This window comes from Erythranthe guttata, chromosome 1 (assembly GCF_056151865.1).
Source record: "Erythranthe guttata isolate IM_541 chromosome 1, IM_541, whole genome shotgun sequence".
Classification (NCBI taxonomy): Eukaryota; Viridiplantae; Streptophyta; class Magnoliopsida; order Lamiales; family Phrymaceae; genus Erythranthe; species Erythranthe guttata.
The window spans coordinates 558,513-578,730 of NC_142533.1; the positions used below are offsets into that span (position 1 = coordinate 558,513).

Below are 20,218 nucleotides of genomic sequence, written 5' to 3' on the forward strand. Positions count from 1 at the left end.
GTCAACTTCTTGTTAATACATTTTGGTTTATTTGGGGGTGAATTTGAAAATTGTGATTGTGTGATCATTTTATTCATCTACAACATTCAGTTTTAGGGTTGCATTTGATTATGATTATATAAACTTTGAATTGTGGAATTAATTCCGAATTTCCATTCGACTGAGAGCTGCAAAACTACCTTGACAGAGTTTTTTTTTTTTTTTTTTTTAAATCCAATCATCTTAACAGGTTCAAGGTTGTGGAAACGGTGTTACTGAATCTGAAAAATAGGGAAACGATATCGGAAATTCGCCATGGTTGATGTAAGCAAAGAAACGAGTGATTTTATCAAAAAAATGGAAGAACAGTTTTCGTCAATATAAAACAGAAAAAGATCATCTCAGAGAAGATTCGAAGATAGAGAGAGAAAGTAAGAGGAAAATGCAGAGACTCTCTCCCCTAATTCATGCAAGCTCGAAACTATCACTACTGAAATCCATTCTATTTCTATCGTTGTATGTATATATCTGTAATGTGTATGTATTATCTCTGAATTTCCGATTCTGTTTCCTTGATCCTCTTTTAATTTGGTTAGATTTCATGTGAATTCCATGTCAACTTATTCAGTTATTGTAGAGAGCCAACTTTTAGGTTTAATTTGGGGGTGAATTTGAAAATTGGTTATGCAGGCAGGCTTTGATTCTGTGATTATCTTCATCTACGGAATTCGGTTTTACGTTCGCAGTTGAGAACGATGATGTAATTTTTCAATTGTGGCAACTTTTTGGTTTAAAAAATTTTGGGGGTGAATTTGAAAATTGGTTCTACAGGTTTTGATTGTGTGATTATCTTCATCTACGGCATTCGATTTCAGGTATAGAATTTGAGAACGACGATGTAAACTATGAACTGTGGCATTAATTCCGACTTTCCAGTTGCGAATTCCGTGTCAACTTCTTGTTAATACATTTTGGTTTATTTGGGGGTGAATTTGAAAATTGTGATTGTGTGATCATTTTATTCATCTACAACATTCAGTTTTAGGGTTGCATTTGATTATGATTATATGAACTTTGAATTGTGGAATTAATTCCGAATTTCCATTTGACTGAGAGCTGCAAAACTACCTTGACAGAGTTTTTTTTTTTTTTTTTTTTTTAAATCCAATCATCTTAACAGGTTCAAGGTTGTGGAAACGGTGTTAAACCCCTCATTCTTGACAGAAAAAACAGAACCAGATGACTCAACATGTGAAGAGACAACTGATCTCTGACGTTCTTCTTGAGAAACAAACGCAAACACCTTAGATATGGGATTTTCAGGCTGTTTCTCCTTCCACTTTGCTTTTTTGTGATAATTTAGCTGCTGTTCATATTGCCTCTAATCCTACATTTCATGAAAGGACTAAGCATATAGAAATTGATTGTCATTTTGTCAGGCAGCAGGTTAAACAGAAGAAGTTCAGACTCATGCCTGTTAAAAGTTGTGATCAACTTGCAGATCTCTTCACTAAAGCATTGCCTCTTCCTGCCTTTAAACATTTGTTGTCCAAGATGGCTTTTCTCAACATTTATGCTTGCTCCAGTCCATCTTGAGGGGGGGATATTGGATATGTAGTTCTTATAAATGTTGTTTAGTAACTTTTGTATAGCATTTATCATTATGTTTCTCTTGTAAATAAAACGTGTTTTTGCTATTACGTTTTTATAAGTTTTTTTCTCCTTTTAGCGTTTTTAGGTAGTTATTGTAACAGCTATTTAAAGCTGATTTTGTTACCGTTGTAACACACTTTTTCTTCTTCAATAAAAATTCTTCTTCTTCTCTGTTCTTTGATTTCTTCTTTGATATGAACCCTAGATTAGGGTTCTAACAGTTAGGGCTCCTCCTAAAGATTTCAGAGCTGTTAGGCAAGAATGGGCCGCCATTAGAATCCAAACTGCTTTCAGAGCTTTTCTGGTAACACCTTTTGTTTTTAGCTTAATTTCTATCATGTAATTGAGATGACAATCTGTTTATGATTATTACATTTATTTGATTCTGGGGACAAAAATAAATATTACAGGCAAGAAGAGCATTGAGAGCTTTAAAAGGGTTGGTGAGGCTTCAAGCAATAGTCCGTGGGCGGCAAGTTCGAAAACAAGCGGCTGTAACCCTAAGATGCATGCAAGCCCTTGTCCGTGTACAAGCTCGTGTTAGAGCTCGTCGTGTGCGTATGTCTGAAGAGGGACAGGCCGTTCAGAAGATGCTCGATGAACGCCACTGCCATGATGATATCTTGAAACAAGCTGAGGTATACATACATATATATATGTATAATCCAACCATTGTTTTATTTGATTTTGGTGTTGTATTTAATACATCGTCGAATTTCATTTCGTTTTTTTAGGAAGGATGGTGTGATAGCAGAGGAACGCTCGAAGAGGTTAAGACGAAGATACAGATGAGGCAAGAGGGAGCTGTCAAGAGAGAGAGAGCACTTGCTTACTCTCTTGCTCAACAGGTACATACCTACATTCTTGATTCTTGATTATTTTCGATAGTGCATCATTTAATTGTGGCAACTTTTTGGTTTAAAAAATTTTGGGGGTGAATTTGAAAATTGGTTCTACAGGTTTTGATTGTGTGATTATCTTCATCTACGGCATTCGATTTCAGGTATAGAATTTGAGAACGATGATGTAAACTATGAACTGTGGCATTAATTCCGACTTTCCAGTTGCGAATTCCGTGTCAACTTCTTGTTAATACATTTTGGTTTATTTGGGGGTGAATTTGAAAATTGTGATTGTGTGATCATTTTATTCATCTACAACATTCAGTTTTAGGGTTGCATTTGATTATGATTATATAAACTTTGAATTGTGGAATTAATTCCGAATTTCCATTCGACTGAGAGCTGCAAAACTACCTTGACAGAGTTTTTTTTTTTTTTTTTTTTAAATCCAATCATCTTAACAGGTTCAAGGTTGTGGAAACGGTGTTACTGAATCTGAAAAATAGGGAAACGATATCGGAAATTCGCCATGGTTGATGTAAGCAAAGAAACGAGTGATTTTATCAAAAAAATGGAAGAACAGTTTTCGTCAATATAAAACAGAAAAAGATCATCTCAGAGAAGATTCGAAGATAGAGAGAGAAAGTAAGAGGAAAATGCAGAGACTCTCTCCCCTAATTCATGCAAGCTCGAAACTATCACTACTGAAATCCATTCTATTTCTATCGTTGTATGTATATATCTGTAATGTGTATGTATTATCTCTGAATTTCCGATTCTGTTTCCTTGATCCTCTTTTAATTTGGTTAGATTTCATGTGAATTCCATGTCAACTTATTCAGTTATTGTAGAGAGCCAACTTTTAGGTTTAATTTGGGGGTGAATTTGAAAATTGGTTATGCAGGCAGGCTTTGATTCTGTGATTATCTTCATCTACGGAATTCGGTTTTACGTTCGCAGTTGAGAACGATGATGTAATTTTTCAATTGTGGCAACTTTTTGGTTTAAAAAATTTTGGGGGTGAATTTGAAAATTGGTTCTACAGGTTTTGATTGTGTGATTATCTTCATCTACGGCATTCGATTTCAGGTATAGAATTTGAGAACGACGATGTAAACTATGAACTGTGGCATTAATTCCGACTTTCCAGTTGCGAATTCCGTGTCAACTTCTTGTTAATACATTTTGGTTTATTTGGGGGTGAATTTGAAAATTGTGATTGTGTGATCATTTTATTCATCTACAACATTCAGTTTTAGGGTTGCATTTGATTATGATTATATGAACTTTGAATTGTGGAATTAATTCCGAATTTCCATTTGACTGAGAGCTGCAAAACTACCTTGACAGAGTTTTTTTTTTTTTTTTTTTTTAAATCCAATCATCTTAACAGGTTCAAGGTTGTGGAAACGGTGTTAAACCCCTCATTCTTGACAGAAAAAACAGAACCAGATGACTCAACATGTGAAGAGACAACTGATCTCTGACGTTCTTCTTGAGAAACAAACGCAAACACCTTAGATATGGGATTTTCAGGCTGTTTCTCCTTCCACTTTGCTTTTTTGTGATAATTTAGCTGCTGTTCATATTGCCTCTAATCCTACATTTCATGAAAGGACTAAGCATATAGAAATTGATTGTCATTTTGTCAGGCAGCAGGTTAAACAGAAGAAGTTCAGACTCATGCCTGTTAAAAGTTGTGATCAACTTGCAGATCTCTTCACTAAAGCATTGCCTCTTCCTGCCTTTAAACATTTGTTGTCCAAGATGGCTTTTCTCAACATTTATGCTTGCTCCAGTCCATCTTGAGGGGGGGATATTGGATATGTAGTTCTTATAAATGTTGTTTAGTAACTTTTGTATAGCATTTATCATTATGTTTCTCTTGTAAATAAAACGTGTTTTTGCTATTACGTTTTTATAAGTTTTTTTCTCCTTTTAGCGTTTTTAGGTAGTTATTGTAACAGCTATTTAAAGCTGATTTTGTTACCGTTGTAACACACTTTTTCTTCTTCAATAAAAATTCTTCTTCTTCTCTGTTCTTTGATTTCTTCTTTGATATGAACCCTAGATTAGGGTTCTAACAGTTAGGGCTCCTCCTAAAGATTTCAGAGCTGTTAGGCAAGAATGGGCCGCCATTAGAATCCAAACTGCTTTCAGAGCTTTTCTGGTAACACCTTTTGTTTTTAGCTTAATTTCTATCATGTAATTGAGATGACAATCTGTTTATGATTATTACATTTATTTGATTCTGGGGACAAAAATAAATATTACAGGCAAGAAGAGCATTGAGAGCTTTAAAAGGGTTGGTGAGGCTTCAAGCAATAGTCCGTGGGCGGCAAGTTCGAAAACAAGCGGCTGTAACCCTAAGATGCATGCAAGCCCTTGTCCGTGTACAAGCTCGTGTTAGAGCTCGTCGTGTGCGTATGTCTGAAGAGGGACAGGCCGTTCAGAAGATGCTCGATGAACGCCACTGCCATGATGATATCTTGAAACAAGCTGAGGTATACATACATATATATATGTATAATCCAACCATTGTTTTATTTGATTTTGGTGTTGTATTTAATACATCGTCGAATTTCATTTCGTTTTTTTAGGAAGGATGGTGTGATAGCAGAGGAACGCTCGAAGAGGTTAAGACGAAGATACAGATGAGGCAAGAGGGAGCTGTCAAGAGAGAGAGAGCACTTGCTTACTCTCTTGCTCAACAGGTACATACCTACATTCTTGATTCTTGATTATTTTCGATAGTGCATCATTTAATTGTGGCAACTTTTTGGTTTAAAAAATTTTGGGGGTGAATTTGAAAATTGGTTCTACAGGTTTTGATTGTGTGATTATCTTCATCTACGGCATTCGATTTCAGGTATAGAATTTGAGAACGATGATGTAAACTATGAACTGTGGCATTAATTCCGACTTTCCAGTTGCGAATTCCGTGTCAACTTCTTGTTAATACATTTTGGTTTATTTGGGGGTGAATTTGAAAATTGTGATTGTGTGATCATTTTATTCATCTACAACATTCAGTTTTAGGGTTGCATTTGATTATGATTATATAAACTTTGAATTGTGGAATTAATTCCGAATTTCCATTCGACTGAGAGCTGCAAAACTACCTTGACAGAGTTTTTTTTTTTTTTTTTTTTTAAATCCAATCATCTTAACAGGTTCAAGGTTGTGGAAACGGTGTTACTGAATCTGAAAAATAGGGAAACGATATCGGAAATTCGCCATGGTTGATGTAAGCAAAGAAACGAGTGATTTTATCAAAAAAATGGAAGAACAGTTTTCGTCAATATAAAACAGAAAAAGATCATCTCAGAGAAGATTCGAAGATAGAGAGAGAAAGTAAGAGGAAAATGCAGAGACTCTCTCCCCTAATTCATGCAAGCTCGAAACTATCACTACTGAAATCCATTCTATTTCTATCGTTGTATGTATATATCTGTAATGTGTATGTATTATCTCTGAATTTCCGATTCTGTTTCCTTGATCCTCTTTTAATTTGGTTAGATTTCATGTGAATTCCATGTCAACTTATTCAGTTATTGTAGAGAGCCAACTTTTAGGTTTAATTTGGGGGTGAATTTGAAAATTGGTTATGCAGGCAGGCTTTGATTCTGTGATTATCTTCATCTACGGAATTCGGTTTTACGTTCGCAGTTGAGAACGATGATGTAATTTTTCAATTGTGGCAACTTTTTGGTTTAAAAAATTTTGGGGGTGAATTTGAAAATTGGTTCTACAGGTTTTGATTGTGTGATTATCTTCATCTACGGCATTCGATTTCAGGTATAGAATTTGAGAACGACGATGTAAACTATGAACTGTGGCATTAATTCCGACTTTCCAGTTGCGAATTCCGTGTCAACTTCTTGTTAATACATTTTGGTTTATTTGGGGGTGAATTTGAAAATTGTGATTGTGTGATCATTTTATTCATCTACAACATTCAGTTTTAGGGTTGCATTTGATTATGATTATATGAACTTTGAATTGTGGAATTAATTCCGAATTTCCATTTGACTGAGAGCTGCAAAACTACCTTGACAGAGTTTTTTTTTTTTTTTTTTTTTTAAATCCAATCATCTTAACAGGTTCAAGGTTGTGGAAACGGTGTTAAACCCCTCATTCTTGACAGAAAAAACAGAACCAGATGACTCAACATGTGAAGAGACAACTGATCTCTGACGTTCTTCTTGAGAAACAAACGCAAACACCTTAGATATGGGATTTTCAGGCTGTTTCTCCTTCCACTTTGCTTTTTTGTGATAATTTAGCTGCTGTTCATATTGCCTCTAATCCTACATTTCATGAAAGGACTAAGCATATAGAAATTGATTGTCATTTTGTCAGGCAGCAGGTTAAACAGAAGAAGTTCAGACTCATGCCTGTTAAAAGTTGTGATCAACTTGCAGATCTCTTCACTAAAGCATTGCCTCTTCCTGCCTTTAAACATTTGTTGTCCAAGATGGCTTTTCTCAACATTTATGCTTGCTCCAGTCCATCTTGAGGGGGGGATATTGGATATGTAGTTCTTATAAATGTTGTTTAGTAACTTTTGTATAGCATTTATCATTATGTTTCTCTTGTAAATAAAACGTGTTTTTGCTATTACGTTTTTATAAGTTTTTTTCTCCTTTTAGCGTTTTTAGGTAGTTATTGTAACAGCTATTTAAAGCTGATTTTGTTACCGTTGTAACACACTTTTTCTTCTTCAATAAAAATTCTTCTTCTTCTCTGTTCTTTGATTTCTTCTTTGATATGAACCCTAGATTAGGGTTCTAACAGTTAGGGCTCCTCCTAAAGATTTCAGAGCTGTTAGGCAAGAATGGGCCGCCATTAGAATCCAAACTGCTTTCAGAGCTTTTCTGGTAACACCTTTTGTTTTTAGCTTAATTTCTATCATGTAATTGAGATGACAATCTGTTTATGATTATTACATTTATTTGATTCTGGGGACAAAAATAAATATTACAGGCAAGAAGAGCATTGAGAGCTTTAAAAGGGTTGGTGAGGCTTCAAGCAATAGTCCGTGGGCGGCAAGTTCGAAAACAAGCGGCTGTAACCCTAAGATGCATGCAAGCCCTTGTCCGTGTACAAGCTCGTGTTAGAGCTCGTCGTGTGCGTATGTCTGAAGAGGGACAGGCCGTTCAGAAGATGCTCGATGAACGCCACTGCCATGATGATATCTTGAAACAAGCTGAGGTATACATACATATATATATGTATAATCCAACCATTGTTTTATTTGATTTTGGTGTTGTATTTAATACATCGTCGAATTTCATTTCGTTTTTTTAGGAAGGATGGTGTGATAGCAGAGGAACGCTCGAAGAGGTTAAGACGAAGATACAGATGAGGCAAGAGGGAGCTGTCAAGAGAGAGAGAGCACTTGCTTACTCTCTTGCTCAACAGGTACATACCTACATTCTTGATTCTTGATTATTTTCGATAGTGCATCATTTAATTGTGGCAACTTTTTGGTTTAAAAAATTTTGGGGGTGAATTTGAAAATTGGTTCTACAGGTTTTGATTGTGTGATTATCTTCATCTACGGCATTCGATTTCAGGTATAGAATTTGAGAACGATGATGTAAACTATGAACTGTGGCATTAATTCCGACTTTCCAGTTGCGAATTCCGTGTCAACTTCTTGTTAATACATTTTGGTTTATTTGGGGGTGAATTTGAAAATTGTGATTGTGTGATCATTTTATTCATCTACAACATTCAGTTTTAGGGTTGCATTTGATTATGATTATATAAACTTTGAATTGTGGAATTAATTCCGAATTTCCATTCGACTGAGAGCTGCAAAACTACCTTGACAGAGTTTTTTTTTTTTTTTTTTTTAAATCCAATCATCTTAACAGGTTCAAGGTTGTGGAAACGGTGTTACTGAATCTGAAAAATAGGGAAACGATATCGGAAATTCGCCATGGTTGATGTAAGCAAAGAAACGAGTGATTTTATCAAAAAAATGGAAGAACAGTTTTCGTCAATATAAAACAGAAAAAGATCATCTCAGAGAAGATTCGAAGATAGAGAGAGAAAGTAAGAGGAAAATGCAGAGACTCTCTCCCCTAATTCATGCAAGCTCGAAACTATCACTACTGAAATCCATTCTATTTCTATCGTTGTATGTATATATCTGTAATGTGTATGTATTATCTCTGAATTTCCGATTCTGTTTCCTTGATCCTCTTTTAATTTGGTTAGATTTCATGTGAATTCCATGTCAACTTATTCAGTTATTGTAGAGAGCCAACTTTTAGGTTTAATTTGGGGGTGAATTTGAAAATTGGTTATGCAGGCAGGCTTTGATTCTGTGATTATCTTCATCTACGGAATTCGGTTTTACGTTCGCAGTTGAGAACGATGATGTAATTTTTCAATTGTGGCAACTTTTTGGTTTAAAAAATTTTGGGGGTGAATTTGAAAATTGGTTCTACAGGTTTTGATTGTGTGATTATCTTCATCTACGGCATTCGATTTCAGGTATAGAATTTGAGAACGACGATGTAAACTATGAACTGTGGCATTAATTCCGACTTTCCAGTTGCGAATTCCGTGTCAACTTCTTGTTAATACATTTTGGTTTATTTGGGGGTGAATTTGAAAATTGTGATTGTGTGATCATTTTATTCATCTACAACATTCAGTTTTAGGGTTGCATTTGATTATGATTATATGAACTTTGAATTGTGGAATTAATTCCGAATTTCCATTTGACTGAGAGCTGCAAAACTACCTTGACAGAGTTTTTTTTTTTTTTTTTTTTTTAAATCCAATCATCTTAACAGGTTCAAGGTTGTGGAAACGGTGTTAAACCCCTCATTCTTGACAGAAAAAACAGAACCAGATGACTCAACATGTGAAGAGACAACTGATCTCTGACGTTCTTCTTGAGAAACAAACGCAAACACCTTAGATATGGGATTTTCAGGCTGTTTCTCCTTCCACTTTGCTTTTTTGTGATAATTTAGCTGCTGTTCATATTGCCTCTAATCCTACATTTCATGAAAGGACTAAGCATATAGAAATTGATTGTCATTTTGTCAGGCAGCAGGTTAAACAGAAGAAGTTCAGACTCATGCCTGTTAAAAGTTGTGATCAACTTGCAGATCTCTTCACTAAAGCATTGCCTCTTCCTGCCTTTAAACATTTGTTGTCCAAGATGGCTTTTCTCAACATTTATGCTTGCTCCAGTCCATCTTGAGGGGGGGATATTGGATATGTAGTTCTTATAAATGTTGTTTAGTAACTTTTGTATAGCATTTATCATTATGTTTCTCTTGTAAATAAAACGTGTTTTTGCTATTACGTTTTTATAAGTTTTTTTCTCCTTTTAGCGTTTTTAGGTAGTTATTGTAACAGCTATTTAAAGCTGATTTTGTTACCGTTGTAACACACTTTTTCTTCTTCAATAAAAATTCTTCTTCTTCTCTGTTCTTTGATTTCTTCTTTGATATGAACCCTAGATTAGGGTTCTAACAGTTAGGGCTCCTCCTAAAGATTTCAGAGCTGTTAGGCAAGAATGGGCCGCCATTAGAATCCAAACTGCTTTCAGAGCTTTTCTGGTAACACCTTTTGTTTTTAGCTTAATTTCTATCATGTAATTGAGATGACAATCTGTTTATGATTATTACATTTATTTGATTCTGGGGACAAAAATAAATATTACAGGCAAGAAGAGCATTGAGAGCTTTAAAAGGGTTGGTGAGGCTTCAAGCAATAGTCCGTGGGCGGCAAGTTCGAAAACAAGCGGCTGTAACCCTAAGATGCATGCAAGCCCTTGTCCGTGTACAAGCTCGTGTTAGAGCTCGTCGTGTGCGTATGTCTGAAGAGGGACAGGCCGTTCAGAAGATGCTCGATGAACGCCACTGCCATGATGATATCTTGAAACAAGCTGAGGTATACATACATATATATATGTATAATCCAACCATTGTTTTATTTGATTTTGGTGTTGTATTTAATACATCGTCGAATTTCATTTCGTTTTTTTAGGAAGGATGGTGTGATAGCAGAGGAACGCTCGAAGAGGTTAAGACGAAGATACAGATGAGGCAAGAGGGAGCTGTCAAGAGAGAGAGAGCACTTGCTTACTCTCTTGCTCAACAGGTACATACCTACATTCTTGATTCTTGATTATTTTCGATAGTGCATCATTTAATTGTGGCAACTTTTTGGTTTAAAAAATTTTGGGGGTGAATTTGAAAATTGGTTCTACAGGTTTTGATTGTGTGATTATCTTCATCTACGGCATTCGATTTCAGGTATAGAATTTGAGAACGACGATGTAAACTATGAACTGTGGCATTAATTCCGACTTTCCAGTTGCGAATTCCGTGTCAACTTCTTGTTAATACATTTTGGTTTATTTGGGGGTGAATTTGAAAATTGTGATTGTGTGATCATTTTATTCATCTACAACATTCAGTTTTAGGGTTGCATTTGATTATGATTATATGAACTTTGAATTGTGGAATTAATTCCGAATTTCCATTCGACTGAGAGCTGCAAAACTACCTTGACAGAGTTTTTTTTTTTTTTTTTAAATCCAATCATCTTAACAGGTTCAAGGTTGTGGAAACGGTGTTACTGAATCTGAAAAATAGGGAAACGATATCGGAAATTCGCCATGGTTGATGTAAGCAAATAAACGAGTGATTTTATCAAAAAAATGGAAGAACAATTTTCGTCAATATAAAACAGAAAAAGATCATCTCAGAGAAGATTCGAAGATAGAGAGAGAAAGTAAGAGGAAAATGCAGAGACTCTCTCCCCTAATTCATGCAAGCTCGAAACTATCACTACTGAAATCCATTCTATTTCTATCGTTGTATGTATATATCTGTAATGTGTATGTATTATCTCTGAATTTCCGATTCTGTTTCCTTGATCCTCTTTTAATTTGGTTAGATTTCATGTGAATTCCATGTCAACTTATTCAGTTATTGTGGAGAGCCAACTTTTAGGTTTAATTTGGGGGTGAATTTGAAAATTGGTTCTGCAGGCAGGCTTTGATTCTGTGATTATCTTCATCTACGGAATTCGGTTTTACGTTCGCAGTTGAGAACGATGATGTAATTTTTCAATTGTGGCAACTTTTTGGTTTAAAAAATTTTGGGGGTGAATTTGAAAATTGGTTCTACAGGTTTTGATTGTGTGATTATCTTCATCTACGGCATTCGATTTCAGGTATAGAATTTGAGAACGATGATGTAAACTATGAACTGTGGCATTAATTCCGACTTTCCAGTAGTGAATTCCGTGTCAACTTCTTGTTAATACATTTTGGTTTTAATTGGGGGTGAATTTGAAAATTGTGATTGTGTGATCATTTTATTCATCTACAACATTCAGTTTTAGGGTTGCATTTGATTATGATTATATGAACTTTGAATTGTGGAATTAATTCCGAATTTCCATTCGACTGAGAGCTGCAAAACTACCTTGACAGAGTTTTTTTTTTTTTTTTTTTTTTAAATCCAATCATCTTAACAGGTTCAAGGTTGTGGAAACGGTGTTACTGAATCTGAAAAATAGGGAAACGATATCGGAAATTCGCCATGGTTGATGTAAGCAAAGAAACGAGTGATTTTATCAAAAAAATGGAAGAACAGTTTTCGTCAATATAAAACAGAAAAAGATCATTTCAGAGAAGATTCGAAGATAGAGAGAGAAAGTAAGAGGAAAATGCAGAGACTCTCTCCCCTAATTCATGCAAGCTCGAAACTATCACTACTGAAATCCATTCTATTTCTATCGTTGTATGTATATATCTGTAATGTGTATGTATTATCTCTGAATTTCCGATTCTGTTTCCTTGATCCTCTTTTAATTTGGTTAGATTTCATGTGAATTCCATGTCAACTTATTCAGTTATTGTAGAGAGCCAACTTTTAGGTTTAATTTGGGGGTGAATTTGAAAATTGGTTCTGCAGGCAGGCTTTGATTCTGTGATTATCTTCATCTACGGAATTCGGTTTTACGTTCGCAGTTGAGAACGATGATGTAATTTTTCAATTGTGGCAACTTTTTGGTTTAAAAAATTTTGGGGGTGAATTTGAAAATTGGTTCTACAGGTTTTGATTGTGTGATTATCTTCATCTACGGCATTCGATTTCAGGTATAGAATTTGAGAACGACGATGTAAACTATGAACTGTGGCATTAATTCCGACTTTCCAGTTGCGAATTCCGTGTCAACTTCTTGTTAATACATTTTGGTTTATTTGGGGGTGAATTTGAAAATTGTGATTGTGTGATCATTTTATTCATCTACAACATTCAGTTTTAGGGTTGCATTTGATTATGATTATATAAACTTTGAATTGTGGAATTAATTCCGAATTTCCATTCGACTGAGAGCTGCAAAACTACCTTGACAGAGTTTTTTTTTTTTTTTTTAAATCCAATCATCTTAACAGGTTCAAGGTTGTGGAAACGGTGTTACTGAATCTGAAAAATAGGGAAACGATATCGGAAATTCGCCATGGTTGATGTAAGCAAAGAAACGAGTGATTTTATCAAAAAAATGGAAGAACAGTTTTCGTCAATATAAAACAGAAAAAGATCATCTCAGAGAAGATTCGAAGATAGAGAGAGAAAGTAAGAGGAAAATGCAGAGACTCTCTCCCCTAATTCATGCAAGCTCGAAACTATCACTACTGAAATCCATTCTATTTCTATCGTTGTATGTATATATCTGTAATGTGTATGTATTATCTCTGAATTCCCGATTCTATTTCCTTGATCCTCTTTTAATTTGGTTAGATTTCATGTGAATTCCATGTCAACTTATTCAGTTATTGTAGAGAGCCAACTTTTAGGTTTAATTTGGGGGTGAATTTGAAAATTGGTTCTGCAGGCAGGCTTTGATTCTGTGATTATCTTCATCTACGGAATTCGGTTTTACGTTCGCAGTTGAGAACGATGATGTAATTTTTCAATTGTGGCAACTTTTTGGTTTAAAAAAATTTGGGGGTGAATATGAAAATTGGTTCTACAGGTTTTGATTGTGTGATTATCTTCATTTACGGCATTCGATTTCAGGTATAGAATTTGAGAACGATGATGTAAACTATGAACTGTGGCATTAATTCCGACTTTCCAGTTGCGAATTCCGTGTCAACTTCTTGTTAATACATTTTGGTTTATTTGGGGGTGAATTTGAAAATTGTGATTGTGTGATCATTTTATTCATCTACAACATTCAGTTTTAGGGTTGCATTTGATTATGATTATATAAACTTTGAATTGTGGAATTAATTCCGAATTTCCATTCGACTGAGAGCTGCAAAACTACCTTGACAGAGTTTTTTTTTTTTTTTTTAAATCCAATCATCTTAACAGGTTCAGGGTTGTGGAACGGTGTTACTGAATCTGAAAAATAGGGAAACGATATCGGAAATTCGCCATGGTTGATGTAAGCAAAGAAACGAGTGATTTTATCAAAAAAATGGAAGAACAGTTTTCGTCAATATAAAACAGAAAAAGATCATCTCAGAGAAGATTCGAAGATAGAGAGAGAGTAAGAGGAAAATGCAGAGACTCTCTCCCCTAATTCATGCAAGCTCGAAACTATCACTACTGAAATCCATTCTATTTCTATCGTTGTATGTATATATCTGTAATGTGTATGTATTATCTCTGAATTTCCGATTCTGTTTCCTTGATCCTCTTTTAATTTGGTTAGATTTCATGTGAATTCCATGTCAACTTATTCAGTTATTGTAGAGAGCCAACTTTTAGGTTTAATTTGGGGGTGAATTTGAAAATTGGTTCTGCAGGCAGGCTTTGATTCTGTGATTATCTTCATCTACGGAATTCGGTTTTACGTTCGCAGTTGAGAACGATGATGTAATTTTTCAATTGTGGCAACTTTTTGGTTTAAAAAATTTTGGGGGTGAATTTGAAAATTGGTTCTACAGGTTTTGATTGTGTGATTATCTTCATCTACGGCATTCGATTTCAGGTATAGAATTTGAGAACGACGATGTAAACTATGAACTGTGGCATTAATTCCGACTTTCCAGTTGCGAATTCCGTGTCAACTTCTTGTTAATACATTTTGGTTAGATTTGGGGGTGAATTTGAAAATTGTGATTGTGTGATCATTTTATTCATCTACAACATTCAGTTTTAGGGTTGCATTTGATTATGATTATATAAACTTTGAATTGTGGAATTAATTCCGAATTTCCATTCGACTGAGAGCTGCAAATCTACCTTGACAGAGTTTTTTTTTTTTTTTTTTTTTTTAAATCCAATCATCTTAACAGGTTCAAGGTTGTGGAAACGGTGTTACTGAATCTGAAAAATAGGGAAACGATATCGAAAATTCGCCATGGTTGATGTAAGCAAAGAAACGAGTGATTTTATCAAAAAAATGGAAGAACAGTTTTCGTCAATATAAAACAGAAAAAGATCATCTCAGAGAAGATTCGAAGATAGAGAGAGAAAGTAAGAGGAAAATGCAGAGACTCTCTCCCCTAATTCATGCAAGCTCGAAACTATCACTACTGAAATCCATTCTATTTCTATCGTTGTATGTATATATCTGTAATGTGTATGTATTATCTCTGAATTTCCGATTCTGTTTCCTTGATCCTCTTTTAATTTGGTTAGATTTCATGTGAATTCCATGTCAACTTATTCAGTTATTGTAGAGAGCCAACTTTTAGGTTTAATTTGGGGGTGAATTTGAAAATTGGTTCTGCAGGCAGGCTTTGATTCTGTGATTATCTTCATCTACGGAATTCGGTTTTACGTTCGCAGTTGAGAACGATGATGTAATTTTTCAATTGTGGCAACTTTTTGGTTTAAAAAATTTTGGGGGTGAATTTGAAAATTGGTTCTACAGGTTTTGATTGTGTGATTATCTTCATCTACGGCATTCGATTTCAGGTATAGAATTTGAGAACGATGATGTAAACTATGAACTGTGGCATTAATTCCGACTTTCCAGTTGCGAATTCCGTGTCAACTTCTTGTTAATACATTTTGGTTTATTTGGGGGTGAATTTGAAAATTGTGATTGTGTGATCATTTTATTCATCTACAACATTCAGTTTTAGGGTTGCATTTGATTATGATTATATAAACTTTGAATTGTGGAATTAATTCCGAATTTCCATTCGACTGAGAGCTGCAAAACTCCCTTGACAGAGTTTTTTTTTTTTTTTTTTTTTAAATCCAATCATCTTAACAGGTTCAAGGTTGTGGAAACGGTGTTACTGAATCTGAAAAATAGGGAAACGATATCGGAAATTCGCCATGGTTGATGTAAGCAAAGAAACGAGTGATTTTATCAAAAAAATGGAAGAACAGTTTTCGTCAATATAAAACAGAAAAAGATCATCTCAGAGAAGATTCGAAGATAGAGAGAGAGTAAGAGGAAAATGCAGAGACTCTCTCCCCTAATTCATGCAAGCTCGAAACTATCACTACTGAAATCCATTCTATTTCTATCGTTGTATGTATATATCTGTAATGTGTATGTATTATCTCTGAATTTCCGATTCTGTTTCCTTGATCCTCTTTTAATTTGGTTAGATTTCATGTGAATTCCATGTCAACTTATTCAGTTATTGTAGAGAGCCAACTTTTAGGTTTAATTTGGGGGTGAATTTGAAAATTGGTTCTGCAGGCAGGCTTTGATTCTGTGATTATCTTCATCTACGGAATTCGGTTTTACGTTCGCAGTTGAGAACGATGATGTAATTTTTCAATTGTGGCAACTTTTTGGTTTAAAAAATTTTGGGGGTGAATTTGAAAATTGGTTCTACAGGTTTTGATTGTGTGATTATCTTCATCTACGGCATTCGATTTCAGGTATAGAATTTGAGAACGATGATGTAAACTATGAACTGTGGCATTAATTCCGACTTTCCAGTTGCGAATTCCGTGTCAACTTCTTGTTAATACATTTTGGTTTATTTGGGGGTGAATTTGAAAATTGTGATTGTGTGATCATTTTATTCATCTACAACATTCAGTTTTAGGGTTGCATTTGATTATGATTATATAAACTTTGAATTGTGGAATTAATTCCGAATTTCCATTCGACTGAGAGCTGCAAAACTACCTTGACAGAGTTTTTTTTTTTTTTTTTTTTTTAAATCCAATCATCTTAACAGGTTCAAGGTTGTGGAAACGGTGTTACTGAATCTGAAAAATAGGGAAACGATATCGGAAATTCGCCATGGTTGATGTAAGCAAAGAAACGAGTGATTTGATCAAAAAAACGGAAGAACAGCACCCTGATCTTTTCAAATCGTTGCATTTGTAAGCAACAATGCCCAAAAGACAAGTAGGTAGATCCAACATTCTTATAATCAGTTCTAATTATGCAGCCAACCCTTGTATTTAACTGTTTATAAATTTGTTCTCTTACAGTTTATGCCTGTGCCTCGCATCGAACATATTCTGTGGGGATTATTGTCTTTGCAAAGATTGTTGGAACAACGAGGGTAACGAGGCTGAAGTTCTTTTACTGCGAAAACCATTATCCGATGCAGATATGACACGATCGGAGGCTCCTGAATCAGTACTTGAGTAAGTTTACTACAATTTGAATTAATCGAAATAAGATTCAATCATGTATTTGATATTATGAACTTAAAATTCCTTAGTTTCTATTATTACAATCTTGGCTCGTTTTTTCGTTTTCTGCCTTTCTTGGTTGTGACAGTTCTGGAGATTTTGACTTCACTGATAAAGGCATACAAGCTGTTTTAGAGTTTGGTACAGAGGAAGTTCCCAATCCAACTCCGACAACTCGTTCTCCTAAGAGAAAACTTGATGCTAGGGTGGCGCCTAGAATAGTTTATACCTGCTTGTATCCCCTATGCCCACACAAGAAAACAAAAAATGGTTTTGTCGACAGGGCATCGAGGGAGGAGCATCAGAGATCGTGCCCATTTAGAAATGGTATTGCCTTTTTTTTTTTTTTTTGCCACAAGTATGGAACAATTTCTGTCCAAGTAAGTTGGTCCGTATCGTAATTTTCTTGTTTCTTAGGGTAGTATAAGGAACATAGTTTGCGAATTTGCCTATTAGTAACGAGAAATTTACTTTTGTGTGATGTAGCAATGAAGGTATTATTATCCGAAATTTTTACTCAAGTGTGCAAAAATGGAATGCTATGTTTCTGCCAATAATTGGCTACCTTAAATTTCTTAAATATGTCATTTGATCAGATAGCAACTAAGAATTGTATTTAGTTTAGCTTACACTATCTTCTCGATTATGCAGTGCCGTCTTAGATTCAGCCGAGAAGAAAGGATGTCTGCTAACAACAGAGATGAGGGATGCTGCTGCTATTAATCTCTGATTCCTCTTTATATTCAGTTAGATATACAAGTACTTGTGATATTGGAAACAATTTTTTTAGCTAAGATGTCAATTTCATTGTTTAAGCAAAAAAACTTGTACCTCGTTGCAAAAGTTTCAGGTTTCGGCAAAACGATAATATTTGTTGTCTATTGTGCATATCTTTTGCGATGAAAATAATTTCCTTGCGCATTGCAAATGTTATTGGCAATGAAATACTTGTGCCAACTAATTACAAGCATTGTGAGATAAAAAAAATGTATTGCCAACGATATCTATTCGACAACGAAATAAATTCGTTTGCTCATTATAATGTATTAGAAACCCTTCCCAACGAAATAAAAAGAATATATATATATATATATATACATGAACATTTTTCATGAGGAAAAGTATTTTTCAGACAAGGAACACAAACCTGAGAAGCTCAATGGGCCTAATTATCTTCTGATGGAATTTTAGTATAATTATATAAAGCCCATTTAATATTTGGGCTTCTATTATTTATTTTTTGAATTCTTATTTTCTTTTGATTTCCAACAAATTTATTTATTATGATGAACTAATAACCACTAAAAATACAAAGATTTTTTTTTTTTTATTTGCTGTGATGCTTCCTTCACATCTATATTTAACCCCTAATTACATAAGTTTTTTTTTTTTTTTTTTTTTTATATCTAACACTATTTTTTTACCGGCCAAATAATTATTGATTTAAGATTAAAAAACGAAATGACACTTGGCAAAGAATGATGAAAGTATCCCACTTATAACAGAAGGGGTCTGTATTTGTTTTAGTAGTACATAAGTAAGGGTAGGTAGTCGTTGTCTGAATCAGATTCATTTGGTCAAAGATTCAAATACAAGGAATAAGATTCATAACCCATCATTATTATGTTTATTTTTTATACAAATAAAAATTTATTGGAAAGTGACGAAGTACTTAATGGCTTCATAAAACTGCAAATATATATATAAATATATAATCATCACCACCCCCTACCCCACCCCCCACCCCCCACCCCCCACATGCCATAAAGTTGTCCCACATATCATGGTTCTCATCGCATTAGCGCTGACATGTGAAGTCACTTTCAAGAAGCATTGCTAATTGCAAAACTAATTAATCCCAAATTAAGCTAATTATTAAACACCATTTATTCACTTTTTATGTTCTTTTCCCTAATCATTTCGTTATCAAAGACAAATTGGGACTAATACAAGCTTAGGGTGTCGTTTACGTTTTGACTTTAATTTAAACTTACGACACTTTAATTAATTAATTGTAGCACAAAATATATTGTTTCAAGCCCAACTAAAGGACAAAATTTATTCCAATTTTGTAATTCTGCCATCCAAATGTAAAAATATAGATATTTCCACATAAAATTGGTTGTAAATTAAAAGAGAGAGAGAGAGAGAGAGAGAGAGAGAGAGAGAGAGAGAGAGAGAGAGAGAGAGAGAGAGAGAGAGAGAGAGAGAGAGAGAGAGAGAGAGAGAGAGAGAGAGAGAGAGAGAGAGAGAGAGAGAGAGAGAGAGAGAGAGAGAGAGAGAGAGAGAGAGCAAAATCGAAGTGTCATTTCGATCGGGTGTGCGTCAGCCATACCACCGTAAAATTCGAAAACCAACGGCGCCGACACATCAATTTATCGTTTAATATATAAAACCTAATTTATGTTAAATGACTTTGAATACATCAATTTTAAGTCCCATTGTTTAATTAGTAGAGTACAAATTAAGAATTGTCACTACTCACTACCACATGCATGCATGCATGATGCATGCAACAAAATTTTTTTTTTTTTTTCACCTTCTTTTTCTTTAATAACATAGTTTTAATTAATTTGGCACTTTATATAACGTGCACTATTTATAAATAAAAAATCCAATTGAACTGTCGTGATTTTTATGCACACTCTTACATCCTTAATTATTGATTTCATTTAACCAGACAAAAATTAAAAAGAAAAAGAGAAAATGAAATACAAGAAACGTAAGTTTGGTTTGATGAGAATATGAGGTGATGCAATCAATGACGAAGACGATGATGATTTGACGTATATATTACACTTTTGCTTTGCATGGTCTATTTACAAACATATTTTCTTGAGGGTAAATATGTCCATCATATTTTCTACTTTCGGTCGAAAGATGATGATTTTTGTTTTTAATCCTACGGTCACAAATTAAAGCTACATTTTTTCCCCTGTTTTTAACCTATGTGTTGTGAATCGTGATCACTCGTCAATCAATCATATGATCGTTTGATTTGACAAAAGAATCAAATGGTAACTAAATGTAAGAGAATTTTAATTAATGCCAATTAATTAATTAATCAAGAAAATCAAAAGAAACCCTAGATTTGATAGTGATGAATTTAACACTAATCGAATT

At 34.4% G+C, this 20,218-nt stretch overlaps 4 protein-coding genes across 4 annotated transcripts; all 4 read left to right on the forward strand.

The window, feature by feature from the left end:
• The first annotated feature begins 734 nt into the window (after positions 1-734).
• Positions 735-2,531, forward strand: LOC148772523 (protein IQ-DOMAIN 6-like). Its single transcript, XM_088820220.1, has 5 exons — positions 735-739; positions 1,419-1,536; positions 1,838-1,936; positions 2,043-2,270; positions 2,367-2,531. The coding sequence occupies exons 1-5, from the start codon at positions 735-737 to the stop codon at positions 2,505-2,507; spliced, it is 591 nt and encodes a 196-aa protein (XP_088676346.1). The 3' UTR covers positions 2,508-2,531.
• A 912-nt stretch (positions 2,532-3,443) lies between these two features.
• LOC148772524 (protein IQ-DOMAIN 6-like) lies at positions 3,444-5,239 on the forward strand. The gene is made up of 5 exons (XM_088820223.1): positions 3,444-3,448; positions 4,127-4,244; positions 4,546-4,644; positions 4,751-4,978; positions 5,075-5,239. Exons 1-5 carry the CDS (start codon positions 3,444-3,446, stop codon positions 5,213-5,215), a joined length of 591 nt encoding a protein of 196 aa, XP_088676349.1. The 3' UTR covers positions 5,216-5,239.
• A 913-nt stretch (positions 5,240-6,152) lies between these two features.
• Positions 6,153-7,949, forward strand: LOC148772525 (protein IQ-DOMAIN 6-like). Its single transcript, XM_088820230.1, has 5 exons — positions 6,153-6,157; positions 6,837-6,954; positions 7,256-7,354; positions 7,461-7,688; positions 7,785-7,949. The coding sequence occupies exons 1-5, from the start codon at positions 6,153-6,155 to the stop codon at positions 7,923-7,925; spliced, it is 591 nt and encodes a 196-aa protein (XP_088676356.1). The 3' UTR covers positions 7,926-7,949.
• A 912-nt stretch (positions 7,950-8,861) lies between these two features.
• Positions 8,862-10,658, forward strand: LOC148772526 (protein IQ-DOMAIN 6-like). Its single transcript, XM_088820236.1, has 5 exons — positions 8,862-8,866; positions 9,546-9,663; positions 9,965-10,063; positions 10,170-10,397; positions 10,494-10,658. The coding sequence occupies exons 1-5, from the start codon at positions 8,862-8,864 to the stop codon at positions 10,632-10,634; spliced, it is 591 nt and encodes a 196-aa protein (XP_088676362.1). The 3' UTR covers positions 10,635-10,658.
• The last annotated feature ends 9,560 nt before the right edge of the window (positions 10,659-20,218 follow it).

What these genes read in the sequence shown, in the direction of transcription:
- LOC148772525 (XM_088820230.1), top strand. An exon ending in AACATTTGTTGTCCAAGATG is followed by an intron (nt 6,955 to 7,255) that starts GCTTTTCTCAAC and finishes TATGAACCCTAG; the next exon opens with ATTAGGGTTCTAACAGTTAG. An exon ending in ATATCTTGAAACAAGCTGAG is followed by an intron (nt 7,689 to 7,784) that starts GTATACATACAT and finishes TCGTTTTTTTAG; the next exon opens with GAAGGATGGTGTGATAGCAG.
- LOC148772526 (XM_088820236.1), top strand. An exon ending in CTGCTTTCAGAGCTTTTCTG is followed by an intron (nt 10,064 to 10,169) that starts GTAACACCTTTT and finishes TAAATATTACAG; the next exon opens with GCAAGAAGAGCATTGAGAGC. An exon ending in ATATCTTGAAACAAGCTGAG is followed by an intron (nt 10,398 to 10,493) that starts GTATACATACAT and finishes TCGTTTTTTTAG; the next exon opens with GAAGGATGGTGTGATAGCAG.
- LOC148772523 (XM_088820220.1), top strand. An exon ending in AACATTTGTTGTCCAAGATG is followed by an intron (nt 1,537 to 1,837) that starts GCTTTTCTCAAC and finishes TATGAACCCTAG; the next exon opens with ATTAGGGTTCTAACAGTTAG. An exon ending in ATATCTTGAAACAAGCTGAG is followed by an intron (nt 2,271 to 2,366) that starts GTATACATACAT and finishes TCGTTTTTTTAG; the next exon opens with GAAGGATGGTGTGATAGCAG.
- LOC148772524 (XM_088820223.1), top strand. An exon ending in CTGCTTTCAGAGCTTTTCTG is followed by an intron (nt 4,645 to 4,750) that starts GTAACACCTTTT and finishes TAAATATTACAG; the next exon opens with GCAAGAAGAGCATTGAGAGC. An exon ending in ATATCTTGAAACAAGCTGAG is followed by an intron (nt 4,979 to 5,074) that starts GTATACATACAT and finishes TCGTTTTTTTAG; the next exon opens with GAAGGATGGTGTGATAGCAG.